The sequence below is a fragment of the Chamaea fasciata genome, unplaced genomic scaffold (assembly GCF_029207755.1).
Source record: "Chamaea fasciata isolate MVZ Bird 193981 ecotype frontalis unplaced genomic scaffold, bChaFas1.0.hap1 SCAF_8, whole genome shotgun sequence".
Taxonomy (NCBI): Eukaryota; Metazoa; Chordata; class Aves; order Passeriformes; family Sylviidae; genus Chamaea; species Chamaea fasciata.
In genome coordinates, this window is record NW_027094093.1 from 39,035,158 (window position 1) to 39,054,098 (window position 18,941).

At 38.7% G+C, this 18,941-nt stretch overlaps 1 protein-coding gene across 13 annotated transcripts in view; it reads right to left on the reverse strand.

Annotated features, from left to right (window-relative positions):
- Positions 1-221: 221 nt before the first annotated feature.
- Positions 222-18,941, reverse strand: part of BAZ2B (bromodomain adjacent to zinc finger domain 2B) — a 69,364-nt gene continuing 50,644 nt past the window's right edge. For 7 of the 13 annotated variants that reach the window (XM_066190532.1, XM_066190533.1, XM_066190522.1 and 4 more), the window contains 13 exons: positions 14,085-14,328; positions 13,334-13,396; positions 11,975-12,119; positions 9,972-10,636; positions 9,185-9,461; positions 8,860-9,015; positions 8,236-8,396; positions 7,019-7,329; positions 6,496-6,631; positions 4,576-4,722; positions 3,611-3,879; positions 2,867-3,010; positions 222-1,682 (listed from right to left, as the gene is read on the reverse strand). In XM_066190532.1, the coding sequence (XP_066046629.1) occupies positions 1,529-1,682; positions 2,867-3,010; positions 3,611-3,879; positions 4,576-4,722; positions 6,496-6,631; positions 7,019-7,329; positions 8,236-8,396; positions 8,860-9,015; positions 9,185-9,461; positions 9,972-10,636; positions 11,975-12,119; positions 13,334-13,396; positions 14,085-14,328 (2,872 nt within the window). In that variant the 3' untranslated portion in view covers positions 222-1,528. The remainder of the gene's footprint in view (positions 1,683-2,866; positions 3,011-3,610; positions 3,880-4,575; positions 4,723-6,495; positions 6,632-7,018; positions 7,330-8,235; positions 8,397-8,859; positions 9,016-9,184; positions 9,462-9,971; positions 10,637-11,974; positions 12,120-13,333; positions 13,397-14,084; positions 14,329-18,941) is intronic. The other 6 variants (XM_066190530.1, XM_066190529.1, XM_066190528.1 and 3 more) reach the window with 3 other exon arrangements.

Below are 18,941 nucleotides of genomic sequence, written 5' to 3' on the forward strand. Positions count from 1 at the left end.
TTTCACGTCCGTAAGGACAGGGATCAGCCTGGCACAGCTCCGTTATTTACAGGCAGGGAACTGCTCTGACTGCTTGGCAATTGCTTCCTTATGAACCACCATTAAAAGCCCAGGAGAACTCTGAATGTTAAATGCAAGACTCCCAAGATATTATCTAAAAAATACCCCAAACCAAAAAACCTGTATACACAGGACCTGAAGTATTAAAATTGCCAAGAAAATCTGGTTTGCAAAACAGTCTTTTATTGTATCCGTGCCACACATACTAGTGAAAAATAACACTCCTAAAAAAGGAAAAGAAAAAGAATGCTACCTTTCCACAACATTTCTTTTAAATAAAACTTCAAGTACTCTTACATTAGTACAAAAAAAATTCCGATCTATCTGCCCCAACAGGCCACCACAACACACAGTAGATAAAACACAGTGGTTACAAATGTCTTCTTTTGTTATTCTGTGGCAAGGCAAATGGAGGGAAATGTTTCTATGAAAAAATACTGTGTGCGTAGGAAATTGTCACAATTTTCTTCCACATGGATACAAATGATTATACTTGAATTTGAGGCCGTGGGGGCTTGAAATTATATAACAAAATAGAAAAAATGGAAAACTAATATCCCCTACACCCTGTTTTAAAGGCAGGCACTACCAAGATTAAGGAGACTCCACAGTGTTGGTAGAGGATAATTACTGTACAAGCCATAGAGCTATAATTACCTTAAGACTAAAATAAAATGCTACCATCCTCCTAAGGCATAAACAATAATGTCTGCAAACAATATGTACACATCATACATATTTAAAACAAGACTTAATATAAACAATAATGAACAGTATATACATGTCTCAATTTTTCTTCACTGTCTTGAAATACAATTTAACTACACAAGTGATGCAGCAACATATATATAAATGTACTTGTAACTCTACAGTAAAGTTTAATTTTTAGTGCCTTCACAGCACATCAGTGTAAACAGTTTTAATTGGCTTTGTTTTATATTTTAAAACATTCCTTGTTGTATTTTCAACATTTAAAGCAATTTTCTAGTTCTTCCTTTTCATAGAAAACGAAGATTCTGAATGCTGTATAATCATAAATAATTCATAAAATTAAATACATTCACTAAAAAATAAACTACAAAGTAAAAAAAATGAAAAATAGATATTTATTGAAAGGGAAAAGAGAACCATTTCCCCAAGTAGAGCTCTGGTGGTTGAATATTCAGTGCGTTTTGATAAATTGCTATTGCACTATAACACCCCTTTCTTTGAAATTCTTTGGGTGTGCTTCCCTGTTCTACCTAAATTAGTTTGTTAAAACACACAAACCAATAACCAAGGGGCCATGGTTGCTGTAGGAGTGAAGCCTTTAAAACTAATATCACAACCCTGTGATATTTCAAAGGAAAAAATTAGTTACGTATGTGCCTTGCACTTCCATGTAAATATAGTTCACATTGCTGGTCTTATCAGTCCTCATTTAATGGAAAAAGGAAAAGAAAAGAAAAAAAAAAAGATTCTAGAAGCTTCAGCTCACTTTGAAAATCTCTGTCCATTTTTTTTCAAAATACTTCCTCATGTTGTGGCCCGCCCTGCCTATGTCAGAATCATCTTCATTGAAAGTTTCACAGTTGTCAAAAACAAGCCTGACATCCAGCGAAAACGCTTCAAGATTAGGGTACCTGAAAGAAGAAAAAAAGTGAAGGATTTTTGGAACATACAGAATCGAAGGGGAAAATTATTTCAACTACATGAGAAAATACTTAAGACAGAATTTAAATTAGAATTTCTAACAAGAAAATGAACATCAGTGAATGGAAATACTCTCTCCTCACTGTTTTGTTATTTTTCTCTGAAGTTCTGTAAGGTAGAATTTCATGCCTGTACTGGAAAACAAACTTGTAGAAAACTAATTCTTCCTTCTCTTCAACAGCTTTCTAGTTAAAATGTTACGGCTATTTTCCATTTATGCATCTATTCTTGGGCTCAGGGTCCTTTCAAAATGTTGAATAGAGCTGAATTTATCTAAATTATGTACAAATGAGTAAAAAAACCAGGCTGCCCAGATAATCCTGTGACACTGTCTTTGCTAATTCTTTTAATTATCCTGAATAGCCTGAAGAGTGTTCTAATATTCATAGAAATTATTAAAAATAAGAAAAAAAGTTACCAGCCTACTGATATGAGCACATGGGGAGCGCTTAAATCTCATATTCATGGGAGAAAAAGCCTGAAGAGGTTAAAAAGCTCCTTGTGCTACCCTAGGAAAGTTGCTCCGTGTGGAGCTGGCAGACACTGCCGAGGGTCCATTTTCAGATTCATTAGAGCACAGGAATATGAACAAGGAGGGAAGGTACACCGAGGCATGCAGCGTGGTCCTGTCTTTTAAGAATCCGTGCAGTCTAATTGCAGCACTACAAAACGATTAACCACCATTACGGGGGTTACCCACAACAGAGCTGGCAATTCACTCCACAGCCACATCATTTACAGGGACTCCAGCAGCTTAAAACCTACACAGCTTGTTCTCTCTGACATGCAGTAACACTAGGATGTCTCCATGAAAAAAGATGAGGAAAAAAAGTCTCCCTGTTGATTGCTTTGGTGCATTTGACCTGGAAGTTTTACTCTTTTTCTGCTAGTTCCACACATTCTCCCACCCAACGTACTATTTCATTTGGATATGGCAAAGACAAAAGGATACAATTAAGAATTCTTATTTTAACTGTAGAAGTAATCACAGATGTGTCAGAGCAGAACAATAGTTTAGCTAATAGTTTGGCTAAACTAAATTTTAAAATGTATTGTATTTCAGTGTTTAAACATTTTTAAAATGTAAAGTGAAATTTACAATAGGTTTACTTACTGTCCACTACTTAGCTTGTCTCTAATGGTAGAAAAGTCCATAGGTTTTTTAATAACTTTCTTATAACCAGGAACAAGTTTCAAGTTTACAGGAAGTAGGAAAGGCCAGGCATCTTCATGAGTTTCCAATTCTGAGAGAATCATGCTGAATAAAACAAGGTTTCAAGTGAGTATTTTTTAACTGTTCATGCATTCACAGGGTTTTCACTATTACATGAATTCCCTATGACCTGCCAAACGTTACAAAAGGAAAGCACTTCATTCTGCACCCTTTGCAAGGCTGAGAACAATGTACATGGAGACAGACAACAGAGTAACTAAAACAGCATTAAGTTCTCTCCAGCCAACCTATGTGAGATGAAATTCTAATGATCAACATTCCAAAAGAAAACATGGTTCTGCAACTTGGATCCTCAGCGTAAACCACTGGCAAACCAGCTGCGCAACCTGACTTTCCCAGACTGTGAGAAGGCTTCAACTGTCTCTTGTGCCGGAGCAGCAGTGCCGGCACAGCAGCTGGTTTGCGCGTGCCCCTGGGACAGCGTGCACGTTGTCTCTGACACCCCTGAGAAAGGTGCCAGTGCCCCTGGGGCTGGGCTCCTCCCTGCAGACACACAGAACATGTGTACAGATGCAAACCTTTCTCGAAGAACAGCACTCCTGCTCCCCAGAACAGAGAGAAAAAAGATAAAGTACTGCTTGTTTCAACAAGACTTAGCCCTGAATTTAGCACCTGACACTTTACCTGCATACAGCCAGGTCCTTGGAGTTGGAGTCTCCATCTCTCTTAGGTTTCTTAACAGCAGTGCAATTTTCTTGCTTTAACTGGCTCACACAAACATTTTCATCCATTTTTCTTTTTTTAGTGTCTGTTTTTCCTCTTTTTAAGGCAACACTTGTAGTTGCAGAGTCTTCATCCTCTGTTTCTCCTGCTAATTTCCTGCTTCTCTTTTGTTCATTACTTTTTTTACCTTTAATTTGAAGCTTTTTTATCTTTAGCGTTTGACCACTTGCCTACAATAGAGAGAACTGAAATAAGTAATAACCTAGAAATTACAGAAACCTGTGTTATCACTGAGAGACAGCAATGAAGATCACAAACAGAAGCACCAAAACAAGTGAAACATAAAACAAATTAAATATTTAATCTTAGAGATTATTCACTTTTTGCTCTTCTCTGAAGGCAAACAAGGCTGCAGGAATTCCTGGTACTCATGACCTAGGTTCTCAACTTGTGACAATACAAAAGCATTACATTCAAATAGTAAAACAGTACCTCCTAACAATCAAGCTGACATAGTTTTAGACAAACACGAGTCCATTACTAAATGACTGATATAAACATACCAAAAAAATTCACTAAGTTTTTTCTGTGCTTTTTCTTTTAAAATGGAACCTGACATATTGGTCTGTCAACACTTAATGAAGAAATCTGAAAACAAATACTGAAGAGATTTTAAAACAGAAATTAAAAATTATGGTATTGAATTAGCATGAAAATTCTGTACCTTCTTACATTAAAAAGCCCACAGTTTAGAGCAAATAAAACTGTAGCCTTTACTGTCACTAAAATACAAGTTAAATGAAACTACTAATCTCATAATTTAATGGGAGCCCCCCATAAAACATACAGACCATTATTTTCACTGAAAAAAGCACGGGTAGACCTGTAACTCTGCCACATACAATAAACCCTGACCCGAGGGTTACCTTTGCTATGCAGGCAGGACAGAACCAGTCCCCATCTGGGATGGTGCTGATCTTGGGTCTGTGGCAGTAGGTGTGACAGCCTTTATCACAACCATCACAAAGGAGCAGCAGTTCCTCATTATCTCCCTTTCGACAAATTTGGCAGTACTGTAATTCATGAAAAATGGGTTTAATTCAATTTTCAAAATTTGACACACATAAATGGTACCCAAATTACCCTTCTCCTTCAAACACACAAATTCACTCTCAAAAATACTGTCATTTTATTTCAGTCAGAATCTGCTAATGATCACATCCATAGAAGAATATTCAGAGCATACATGTAAAGAACTAATTTAAAGGCTACATTTGGGGAACATGTTGGAAAAGCAATTCATTTATTATAAGACAGGCGTCCCTAGAGCACAAAAAAAGATGAGCACTTTTTATATTTCATTCATGTCTGTGAGAAGTAAAGGTATACCTATCAAAACCTCTTGGCCCAAACATACTATCTCAGAAATCTTCTCTTCATTTGTGCCCATACTGTATATGTATGTTGCTATTTAATAAAGAGAATTTATATTTTACAAAAATACTTCCACAGAATAATCAGTAAGGATCTTACCCGAGGGCCACAATGAACAAATTCAGTAAAGCAAAACAAATGATCCCAGCACTTCCTAAAATTCACACTAACCTAAAAACATCTAATGGACAGTCAGTTTTCTTATGCACATTGTGTGATTTTGCTAGTCCCTTATTTCTAGACATCTTTCTCAGGAACTTTAAAAATCTCCAGATATTTTCACCAAATACATATGTTTACTGGCATCACAGAATATTCTGAGTTGGAAGGAACCCATGAGGATCATTGAGTCCACGCCCTAAGTGAATGGCCCGTACAGGGACCAAATCCGTGACCTTGGTGCTATGAACACCCTGCTCTAACCAACTGTGTCGTAATTAAATGCAGAGAATATTGAAAACCAAATTGAGAGCAATACTTTTTTTTTCTGAATAACAAATTACTTCATCTTGAAATGTTCCAGTGCCTTTTCAGATGCTCCTACCAAATTCATAAGCTTTTTGCCCTAAGGATACTGCTTAAAACTAACAGCTATATAAACTCAAAAGTACAGCCTGACATTACAGCTTTTTTATAAATCATCCTTTAATTGTCCAGATGTAATTAGAATCTCTATAGGACTGACAGAAATTTTAAAATTAGGGAAAGGACCACAAATGGAATGGAAGCATCACCTTGGCCACCCACTACATTAACACTGGTCATACTCAATCATATCATAGTCACTACTGCTGTAGTAATAGGGTTTATTTTCAGGAATTTGAGAATTCAGAGGTCCATGCAAATTTTGACATACCCCCTCTGTGTGCTTTTTTTTTGGTGTATGTAGTCAACACAGATTGACTTGCTGAGTGTACAAGGAAACAGGTATTTCAGCTTGTCTCCTCACACACTTGCCTAATTTGTATGTTCAGTTGTGAGAACTCTGCATGCAAAAAAGCCACATATTTGGAGCATCTCAACTTCCTGAAAAATGAAATCCCTGATGAAGGATACACGATGTTGAACCTGTGTAAAACTTGTGTCACGGGTGAGGTTAGGTTAGAAACACTCCATTAGAAAGAGTATCTTTCATCAGAAGGAGCAAGGTGACTTTTACCTCGATGTCATCAGCAAAGAATAATTAGCATCTTAAATAATGTAACCATTTACAAGACCTTTCTATCTTAGCAAGTTTGGGGTGCTGAATTTGTGAAACAAGGGACAATCTTTTCCATTAGGCTTATTCATCTGTGCACAATGTACATGTTAACTGTGTGAGGTTTTATGTGAAGTAATAAGAAATGCATTATTCAACTTAAAATGCCTGAAGTTGGAAAACAGGATATAGCAAAACCAGTTTGGATACTTACAACTTTCATAATGGATTTTTCCCACGCTATTGATTTCTGTAACTGCTGAATGCACAGAGCTACCTGGGCAGCACTGCGCGCTTCTGACAGTGCCCTTCTCCACACCTTTAGCCCCGGAGCAATATCCTCTTCAGTTCTGCATTAAAATACAGGCAAATTAAGTAGGTCACACCCGTGTTTGCTCCCGTTTAAATGTGGGACAATCATTATCACACTGAAAGCCAAGCAATGACAAAACGTACACAGCCAATAAGTGTAAGGTTTAAGCAACTAAATTTCATGTAGTGCACAGACTGTGGCTACGTGCCTCAAAGCTTAGTCACGACCAGTTAAATGTAAGATAACTTTGCAAGATTATTAACAAACGTAACAAAAAAAAATCTTTACAAAGCACCATGCAGAATAACATGATCCATATGGATCACAGACATACAAGAAAGTACATAGATAACAGGCAATAAGAAAATAGGCTCCAATTAGCAAAGAAGCACAATAATTTTTCAAGTTAATCTCAATAACCTACCCGTCACCATCACCACTAATAGATGGTGCAGGAGCAGGGACAGTAACTGTGCCCACATTATCCAGTTTGATCTGAATGGTGGTACTTAAGGGGCTCTTCAGATACCTTCGCTCTATGTTCCGCTCCAAGTCAGCGAGCCTGGTTACAGCTATATCTAGAGGGTTGTCACTCCTCCGCTCTAGACAGCTGGCACTGCCTTCTCCGCCTCCAGCACTATCTCCATCGTGCTTCTTGTGCAATCTAGTAATTGACTTATGTTCACGATATACCAAGTCGTCTCTCTCTGATGCGGGTTCAGGACACAGCCAACCCTATGTCAATAGAAAGGTTTGGGCATTTATTGGTTGCTGTTAACTCAGTGTGTAAACAGAGGAACTGTTTTATGGAGTCAAACTAAGTCATTGAAGCGCTGTTTCCAGTAGATCTTGGTTACTTGTAATCCATCTGTAGAGACATTTTCCAAAATATCCAGAGAACTAAAATAATTAATCAAGAAATACAAGCATTACCAGACTTTCTGAAGGGACCTTTCCGCAACAGTCTGCATTCTCATCCCCCTGTGAAGTATCCTGTTCTATTGGGCGAAACATCAGAACAGGTCTACCTGTTCAGTAGGCTCAGGAGGCAGTATCACGACACAAGAAAGTAACATCCATCTCAAGCCAAAAACTAGATCCCAAACACTGCACCCGTACTGTAACTAAACGTCCACAATTTGATAACCTTACACCCACCGTGGAAAAATTCCAAAATCCAGAGAATTCTTAACTCTATCACACTCATGACCATTACATGTTCTCCATGGCTCTACAGTACTCAAGCAAATTATTCTGAGGCACTTGTAGGCATTTCTAAAAGCATTACCAGCAACAATCACACAAAGCAGGCAGAAGTGTGGCAAGCCCCGCTAGAGTTCAGAAGTCTATTTGAAATACCGTCTTCGCGTTCAGAGAAGGTTAACAAAATGTACACACAACTGCACTGTAGGAGAACACTCTCCAGGAAATGCCACTCTGAGCATCTTCAGCTGAAGACTGAACTGCAATAAAACGTTTCAAACACAAAATCTCTATGATACTGCACAGTGTATTTGTTCCATTTGTGGGCAATTAAGATGGAATAAGAAGGCACTTACCAATACACCAAGACTGCTATCCACTTTAAATTCTTACCACTTATTTTAAAAAATGAGACATTTTACTGAAAGTTGGTTTTACCTTAACTTGTAAACTAGCTGATGCAACTCTCCTCTCTAGATCTTCCACCTGCTGAAGAATAGCAAGATCCATCTCCATAGCTTGCTCTTCTACTGACCAGTTTTCCACAATATCCCGAGTTACCTGGTTATCTTCATTTTCATTGACATCAATAATTGCAACTGTATTTGAGAATCACATTTTTATTATTTTAATTAGCATTAAAACTGCAATGGTCAATTCAAGCTGATTTACCCATCACTCCAGTCAAATGCTGAAGAACTGTTGTAAAAGCATACTATTCTAAAATTCCCAATATGGACAACAAATTCTGTATGCCTCCAAACTTGCAATTTAAAGGCAAGAAGGGGAAGGAGAGGCCACTGTCACAGAGATGGAAAGAGCTTCAGAAGGTTACCAGAGCTTAAGAAGACTACTTGTACCACTAGAACTATTTCTATGAAATGGCATTTCTCTAATCCAGTAACTTTCCAGAACAAGGCCGGTGAAAAGGCAACTACAGATAAGGAGACCGTTACCTTTTTTTTCCAACCATTACTTTAACTCTCCTGCTAAACATGTCCCAAAGAGCTCTAGTTGTCTGGCGCCCCAACACCATGCAGAACATAAATACCAGCTACATACCGTCCTTGTTTTTGATGCAGGCCAGAGTGATATAATCCATGTGTTTCTGTATTTGCTTTTGTAAGGCCTTTTCTCTTATTCCCCTGAGATGGAGCACTTTAAGCAAAGATTTTAGGTCCTCTGGATCAGTAATCCTCCACCACCCATACTGCATTTCTGAATCAAGACAAGCATATAAACACTTTGCAGGTGCTTTTTTAATATGATCACACATGATCAGATTAGGCAATCATTAAAAAAATCTATAGGCAAATTATTAAAAAAGAATTTGTAACATGATAGAGGCACTGCAGAAATTATCATCTTAGAGTTGCATTACACTTACCTTCTGGTATAGGCTTTGGGTTAGGATAATCTACAGGCTTGGCAACTTCAGCTGTTGCAGAAGGGGCAGAAGCTATTTTTTCACCTTGCAGCGCTGGTGATTCACTTTTACTTGCAGGAGCACTAGATGCCAAGAATGAGTTACCATTGACTTCTGATAATCCCAGCCCTGATCCAAGAGCAGGTAAAGGAGATGGAAATGGAACACTTGAAGCAAGAACTCCTGTAGGCCATCCACAAAACTGAAGTCCCATTATAGGTAGTCCTGTCTTCATCTGCTATACAGAGCACAACTACCATTACTATAACCAAGAAACCTAAATTATGATTAGGATGCTATTTGTCAAACAATAATCAAAACACAAAGAAAGCCTTTACTCAGTACTTCAATTAGTTTCAGAAAAACTAATGTAACACTGACATGTAATACTTCTTATTGGGGCCCAGTTAATGCTAAAAAACAACACCTCCTAAAGGTAGGGTTTGGTGTGTCACACTCCCAAAAACTAGTTTGCATTTACTTGCTTTTCATTTAATACCAGCAGCCAACACCCTAAAAGCCAAATTAATTACTGAAGTACAAGTACAAAATATCATACATTGGCTTACTTGAAACATCATAATCTGGTATTATAAAACTTCTGTATTTAGTTACTAACATTTAGAAACAGAAAAAAAAAAGAAATGCAGGTATAATGATCCCACATCTGTGAAATAATTTGTATAAACAGACATCCTGCCCAAATAAACTTTGCAAATTCCAGTTATTCAAAAATTAATGTATTTACCTGCAGCGGTGACAATGCAAAAGGACTTAATCCCATGGGACTCTGTGCAGAGGCTGAGCCCAGCAGAGGAGATGGAACAGGTGACGGTGACTTTGACGGCGGATGTGACTGAGGAGTGAGCGGAGCTGCGGTCCCTGGCGTGTCCACATGGGTCACCGAGGTGTCATCACAGGGCACCCGTGGCAACAGGCTGAACCACTGCCTGCTCTTCTCAGTAAGAGTCTTTAACAACTGATCATTTGGAATTAGTGGAGAACTGTAGAACTTTCCTGTCCCACTGGCATTCGGACTGAAAAGGTTATTAGAATCAGACTTCTCGATGGAGCTTTGTGACGCAGGGGGTTGCAGACTGCAGAGAGAGCTTTTTGAGTTACTTGGGTAAGATAATGTGCAGCCATTTGCTGCACTGCCATTGGGTTTTGGGGACACAGTGTCAGACTCAGGTGGCATTTTTGCTACCTCTAACAGTTTGCTTAATTTTGAAAATGACCCAGGCTTTTGTAGAAACAGGTTAGTGCTGTCCTTTTCTTTCAGATTTTCCTTTTGCTCACAGTGAGTTGTAGCTAAGCAATGTAATTTTTCTTCAGTTTCAAATTCTTCTTCTTTGATATGCATACTCTCTTCCTTTTTTAACTTCTCTTTTTCTTTTGCAATTTCTTCTAGACCTAAAAAGGTGTAAGAAGCACAGACTATCTGTAACAGATCACCTATTTTATGAAGTGTTTATAATGATAGTTTGAATTAAAAATTACTTCATTTTTGGATCAACACTTGGTAGATTCTCATGTCTTTGCTGTTGTTGATGTTGTCAATGAAATCCCTTCTCACTGGGCAGCACGCTTTGCAGAAGGAAACAAGTTTCTAGGCATACAGATTTAAACACTACTAGGCACCTCTAGGAAAAATCACCTCAACATGGCCAACAAGCTACCGGATTCACACATCTGAAGCAGTTTGCCAGTGCCAAGTCTCTGAAAGGGACAAATTTTTGCCAGCTTTCTTTTTCAGGACACTGTGTGCCTCATCGAGAAGCCCCTCTGGTGATATCAAGGGAGTGCAATATTTACAGGCCTAAGTCTATTCTTGCAACTGATCGTTTCATTAAACACACAGCCAGCTATGAAAAGCAGCACCAAAATTCCTGTTACAAAATCAAATATTCCCCAAATACTGAAAAAACATTAAATATTTTACTTCTTTCAATACGAATCATTACCAACTTTGACTGTGCAACAATATCAACAGTCTGTGAAGTTTAACACTCTTCCAGGAGCCACCCAGCATGATTGGAACTCTCCATACAACCAAACACACATCTAACATCTAAGAAATTTAAAGTACAGCAAGCAGAAGCTGATTTAAAAAAACAAGTTTCTTCAAACATAGGAGGTGGAAAAGAAAGATCTACCTTTTACGAAAGGAAAAAACTTTCTTTTCCTCTTATTTGTACCACTAGTCTTTCCTAACCGTTTTTCTCCTACCCTTATACTGACTGCCAACTCAGAATAAAAGTCCTTAAAAGTATAAAATGCTTTTAAATAGAGAACTGTTAGCGTAAGGGGAAGGAGGAAGAAAATCCAACTCATTATTTTAAGTTATCAGATAGTGCAGTCACAAATAAACATATGGCTTACAGCTCATGGCAGGCACATCTACAAATATTTACTTGCTCCTGAAAAACTGTAATTTCTACAATGAAAAATACATCCCCTCCTATTAAAATTTCAAAATGTGTTCACAGTTATGGTCTCCATCAAGATACAAACAATTTAAGCATCATCAATTTAACAACTGAAAACTTCCAAAATACCAATCCTCGTTTTGAAAGGTTTTACCTGATCTTCACAATCAGAGACACCAGAGAACCACGAGTGGAGAGCTCTACTGACAGCAGCCTGAGGGCATCTGGCTGAGGGTGAAGACAGTGCTGCACAAAGCCAGCGCCTCCACAGACGGGCAGCATGTCGTGGCCCTGTGTGCCACCACTCCTTTATGGCTCTTACCTTCACCACTTTCCATGCCTTCTACAAAAATACCACCACACTGGGGCAGGATCCAGTACCGGCGCCTGAAACGGTCCTGACCAAACATCATTGAACGCAGACAGTGTGAAGCTTCAAATAACTTCTTTCTGTACTGGCTTTGTTGCTATTGAAAAGAGGGAGAGCATTATAAATCAGTGGGGGGAAAAATCTCATGATTACAGAAAACACCTGGCTGCCAGACTAAACAGAAGTTCGAGGGTCAGACAAGGAGGTCCTCTCAGATACTCGGGATAGTGGTGTGTCTGTGTGTTGTGATATCCTACTCACAATCACTGCCTTGATGATTTTACTTACAAAGCCTCCTTTAAAAAACCAATTACAGCACTCCCTGGCTCAGCCTAGGTTTATCATTTTCCTCCAAGAACACATTGCAATGGTGCACCTTGTCTTTTTATCCCTGACTCTCAAAAAGGAGTGGATCAAACAGAGATTTCACTGCACAAGAACAGCTGAAATCCTGACAACTACACAGCATCAGCAAATGGTAAACAGAGCCCTAAAGGCAGATGATAGTGCAGCTGCGATGGGAGTGCTGGCGAGATATTTTAACAGCTCATAAAAGAATGACAACAACAACACACAAAAATAAACTCTGTCTTTGAATATAACACAGCTCTTTGAGGGGGGCCAACAAGAACTCCAGTTTGTTTATTCAGTTCTTGCTCTGCTAAATTGACACTGCTAGGAGTCAGGTGGAATCCTGGACTGCTCATTTACTGCAATACGGAACATGAGAGAAACCAACATACAAAGTCTTAAATGAAAAATTTTCTAATAGGAACAACAAAAACATGGGCCATGAGTACTCCTAATTACAGCATGACATCTTTCTCATTTACACTTCTCTTCCTATTCTATTGCTGCTTCCTTCAAAACGTGAAGCCCAGACAGCCCTGTATCGGCGTGGAGCACAGCTGCAGAGATCAGCATGGAAAGAAGGGCATCAGAACCACAATTCCAGTAACTGAACCCATTGCTTCCTATACCAAATCTGTCATCACTTTCTAAGATCAGCAAACAAGAATATATGAAGTAGATCTGGAGAAAAATTACACTACTTTTTATTTTCCAAAGTGCAAATATATTATCAATTACTACTGAACAGCCTTTTGAGTGACCTCCTCCACTTGGTGCCATCAGACTAAACTCACAGTTCAGGTGTCATGAATTGGAGCATCATTCATACTTTCACAAAACAAGAGCAGATACTTATTTCAATTTATAATAAGTTGGAGCACTGAAAATTGTGTTTAATATACCAGCTCATGACACGTGGTGATAGCATTTGTAGAAGAAAAAACAATAACGATCTCTCACCTTCGTCAGTTTTTCAATCTGCTTCTCTAGCTCTTCAACACTTGCTGCCTGGTCCCCATCATCCTGTAATCACCAAATATACTGTCACACCAAATTTATTTCAGGAAAAAATCATACTACTATGTCTTATCATCATTACAAGAAAAAGACGTAATAGAAAATGAGAGAAAAATACTAAAGAGAAAAAAAAAAGTTCAAGTTGTGTGCTTGTGCAATATATTTCACTAGGAACATGATAACTGAAAAGAGGATACACCTTGAATCTTTTCACACCACTCCAGATGTGGACAAATGAGAAAGCTCATGTTTGCTGAAAACTGGAAGTAACTCAGTTTGTGCATGAACACAACACTACAGAATTTAATCTTAGTTCCTACAAAGCTTTTCAGATAGTCAAAATAATTTAAAGTGTTTCTCATGCGTGAAATAATGGCATCTCTTAAAACCCCATCAGAAAGTCTTTGGTCAGTCCATATTTGCATTTCATTTCAATATCTACACGAGACTGTAAAGCCGCTTCAAATTATAACTCTGCTACAAAAGTCATGGCATCAATCCTGCTGATTTTATAAGCAGAATTAACAACATAATAAAAACTAACAAAAATTGAGAAACCCTGGAGGTAAGTTATTCTTGCCTCCTTTTTACGGGAACATTTTGGAGAAACGATGCCATATTACAGAAAAACAGACGGAAAAGAAGTTTTAGCTTATTCACAAAGAAAGTTTCACTTTTACTGACGATTCCCCACCTCATCCTCACAAACTTCTGCCTTCTTTCCTTTTTTATCATCTTTGTCCTCTTCATCCTCATCATCCTCATCTGCCTGATCATCGCTGTCGTCGTCGTCATCATCGTCATAGTCACTGTCCCCTCCCTTCCGCCGGCGCTTGCGGCCGGGGGCGGGGGTCTCCAAGGAATGCGGCTCCTCACCTCCGTCCCCACTCCCCGCAGCATCTCTTTTACCAGTTTTCTTGGCATGAATGATTCTAAGCCTTGGGACACAGGAGAAAGGGTGAAATGATGGATTATGTCTGCAGCATAAACTCTCTTCCCGTGAGATTGACAGAAAATCATACTTTTCAGATTCAAATTAGAGCTTCTGATTTATCATGACACGGTATTTTCTCAGTATTTATTGCCACTAGTCAACAAGAAAAACTGACATTATAAAACCCTTACAACTCGTGGTTCCGTTCTCAATAGACTTTGTTTCTCCCAGGTCAATTTTATTGTGTCACTGTTCAGAAGAAATGAAACACAGGAGGGATTTTGAGAAGTCAGGAAAGACGATAGAGAAGGAAGAACCATTTCAACTTCTTTATTTTTTATTTAGCGCATTTAAGAACAAGATGACGAAATACCTGTGCCTGAGCCAGGGAGAAAAAGGCAAAAATCCTCACTTGGAAATATGAAATGACACACATTGCATGGCAACAGCAAGGTTGGTTAAATTTTTTTTTTCAGATTTTTATGAACTTAAAGTATTATTTTACTTTAGTCCTTTAGCTGAACTTTTTATTCTAAGATATACTTTTTTCCTGGGGAATTTTAGTTACCTCAACTACTAAAGATTACTCAAACTGTCATTTTTCCTTTTATGAAAGAAAAGGGAAACTTACATACCAGTTATTATGGTTGTAGTAGACCTCCTTCTTCTATAAAACCCCTATAAGACAAGATTCCACACGGCAAAAATTACAGTTCCACCTATCAGGGAGCTTGCAGGCAAACATGCTGAACCACAGGAGGTGTAAATAGCCAGGCTGAACCAGAAACTTATCACGCAGACCAAAAACGCAACTGACTTAGAAGAGATTTATAAACGTGTAGAAAAGACAAAGATTTTGTAAGAGATGACTGAAGAAGGTAGGATGGGAAAAGCAGAACGGTAACGACAAACACAATTACCAGGACGTAATTTTTCCTTGTCGTACTCCTCTCTCTTCCCATCCTACAGAACAATATTCCATACAGCAAGTGGCTAAAAGTACGAGTGCTGTCCAAGTACTGGCTCCAGGGAATACTGACAAATGGATCAGCCTTCAAAAACGCTGATCACCAGAGCCAGTTCTCAACAGCACAGACTGAAATGAAGGTGTCACTGTTCAACTGGGAGCAGCACTTTTTCCAGAAAAAGACTGTTGGCCAAGAAATCATCAAGGGGACTTGAAAACTGCTGGGCTTTGGTTTTTCAGCGTGGTTTTGTTGTTGATGTTGTTTTGGGTTCAGTTTTCATGCACTCGTTAATCCACTGGCGAATTTATAAAGTTTTATACATTTATTTTTTCCATATCAAGTGGATGTTTACCTGTTTTAGTGATTAAAAAAAAAAAATCTCAGGCCTTTCAATGGATTTGGAAGCAAGTAACATTTTCAGGTATGGTGCAAAAACGCTCAGTCTCACTGAGCATCAATACCATTCAGGCCACTGATTAAATTTTTTAAAAAACTAATTTCCTTTTCACGAGGATAACTTCAAGCCTCTTTGCACAGACTGGAAATTCCTGCCAGTGCAGAGGAATTAACTACCAAAATCACTGGTCAATGACTGGACTGACTGCTGCAACGCTGGACGATTTCAGAGACGATTTACATACACTAAGATAATCCTGAAGACAATTCAGTAATAAAGCTGGCAAGGGAATGTTCAGTGACCTGCCAACACTTCTTTCACATTCCTAAAGGGAATCAGAAGAAACAAAAAAGGCTACTTTTGCTGAAAGCAAAAATAAAGATGTAATGTTGTCAAGCACTAAAGGAAGCTTGCCTGATACTGCAAATTATCAAGCATGCAAATGAACCACAGGTGCTCTCCTTTGGTAGCACCACAAGCAGAAAAAGGCAGCAGTCCCTACTCAGAGTAGTGCAGAGGCAGAAACCAATGCCAGCATAACTTTAAGAACCTTATTTCAAGAAGCAGCATGATTTTTCTGTTGCTGCCTACACATATGGCTCACTGAGAGAAGAAACCCTTACATAATAAACTGCTCTGTCTTTCTCACTTTCAGGTATGGACCAAACCTGCAACTGCAACTGCTGAGTGAATTATAAAGTCCACTGGCTATAAAAGAGTGGGTGGCTCATCAGAGAACCAGATGACTGGCTTAAGCCTGCTCTAATCTGATCTACAATGCTTACTAGATCAGAGAAGAAAAATCTACTTTCTGACTTAGTTTTCGTGCCTTCACCGTAATTTCTGCACGTAAGTATTAGGTAGAACCAAGGCAAAGAAATTCTGAACATGTACTTTTAATATACTTTTAACATACTTCACCTTGTGTCTCAAAACAATGAAAAGTTTGGCAAATCAGCATTAGCATCTCCTACCCAAACTAAATGTGTAATTTCTCCCCCAGCGATGCTGCTTCTCAGATATCATGATCATTTAGACTTGCAATGGTTTCATTCAACAGAAATATATTTACACAGAGCATTCCATAACACTGGCATGTTAAAGGAACGCTATTGCAGTAAAAAAACTTGTTTCAAGTCCTGTAAAAAAACCAAATTATTACCTAATTCTTTAACAGCCCATTATTTCATTTTTATTCTCTTTTATGTTGTTCTGGCTACAAAAGAGATGCCAAAGAGAAGACATGTAATGGAAAAGGAGATGCTGAGATTTTAATTATCTAGCTAAAAAAAAAAATCACAGAATCATCTCAGGTGAGAGTCTGACCACAGCTGTCACACAGAAAGCACAAAGAAAGACGACTTGATTGCATGAGATAGGTGCCTTTACAAAAAAACAGATTAGCAGCAAGATTCACATCGAAATGTGATTGAGAAGGAAGTAGATGCAACCTCTCATTGACCACCAGCTAAGCAGAAACAGTTCAGAACTCAATTTCTAACCATCTATATTACACTTATTAAGATCCCTGAGGGAAGGAGGAGAAAAAGAAGGAAGAGCAGGGAAAGGAGTGGGAGGGAAAGCATCCCTTAAAACAAAACACAGTGATTCCGTTTTCCAGTCTGTGATTTTACTGTTGCTTATTTGCATCTGTCAAGCACAGGCTTTTGTATTTATTTTTGCCCTCCTCCCCAGCTGAGAAGCTTACGCAGTTTAAAAGTGAGAACATAAGCACAAAAAAAATTCCTTCATCGAACACATGTGATGCAGACAGAGTATTTTCTCATCCTTCTTGGATACACCTGCAGCCAGCCTGGACACAGTGGCCTGAAGATTAAGGACAGCAAACAGGGGCCAACAAAGCTGAGATGGACTCAATCCATTCCTCAGCCTCCACTGCTCGTCCCCTACACACTTCCCACAGAAGGGGCACAAAATGTCTGCAGGCACGTGAAAAGGTCACAGCTGCGGACCGCACAGCGACTACTCGACTAACCAGGTATTCCCATGCAAAACTGTTTGGGACTGGGATGCTTAAAAATCAGATCAAGATGGGAACGGATGGGGAAGATAACATGTAAGAATGAAGTCTGGAAGCAGAAAAAAATAGCAAAAAGAAGACTGCAGTGTACGGATTTCTTTTCAGAGAAGCCCCAGAACAGTCGTAGGGGCTCATGGAAAACAACTGACATAACAAAGAAAACATCGGTTAAAATTGATTGAAGAAGGCTCTTCTAGAACCTCCTTGGAATTCATCAGAAAAAGTGGGAAATTCAAAACTTTTGAATCCAAGATTAAGAGAGATTTATCGAGCCCAGTGAATTCAAAGAAGCAGAGGAGCAACATTTCTGAGCTCTGCTGCATCAGCTGCACTCAAAAATAGGCACTACTGGAACCTGAAATCCACACAAGGTGAAAACCAAGAAACGGAGAAATGATTGCAGCGAGGAGGAGGAGGAGCTTGGGACTTCAGGGTATGATGCTCACTACTTGACAGGGAAGAAATGAGAGATGACAAGGAAAAGGGAAGATCCTACATCTACAAGTACTTACAGTTTGATGGAGGGAGAGAAAGACTAAGTAGGCCCTAAGAAGACAAGGACAGGAAAGGATCCCGTTTGGCTAATGGGAAGTTGGCTACATCAGAACTTCAAAAACACTTCTTAAACTATATCCCATTGAGGGGACACAGATGAAGACAGGAAAGAAGTATCTGGGTTATCCTAAAGGTTAAAATATATTAACTCTGTGCAGACTGGGATCTGCAGTATTAGTAGAGAATTTCTTTTGATTGGTCTAATTTTTTCCTCTACCTCCCTCTTGTCCTTCTTCTTTACTTCTTTCCTTCTTCCTTCTGAGATACATTAAAGGGAAAAAATGGAGACATAAGATTAGAAATAAAAGTACCTAAAAAGCAAGGACTAAGAAAGGATTTACTGTTCCTAGCAAGAGAAAAAGATGACAGAGAAAAAGAAAAGTAGAGTCTGGCTATGCATTTTACCCCCTGTGATTCATTAACTTTTTGCCGTCCAGCTTCCTGATAGTTGGAGCCAGTATGGTTGCTGTATGGAATTTTGTCTTGTAGGATGGGAGAACAGTGAATGTGAAACTGACAACCCTTAAGAAGTTCCAATTTTACCTTAAACAGAAATATAAAAATATAAAGAGTACCTAAAAGCTTGCATTCTACATATGATCCCTAGCTATAGGGAACAACGTGACATTGACAGATGAGAAACACTAAGATAACAT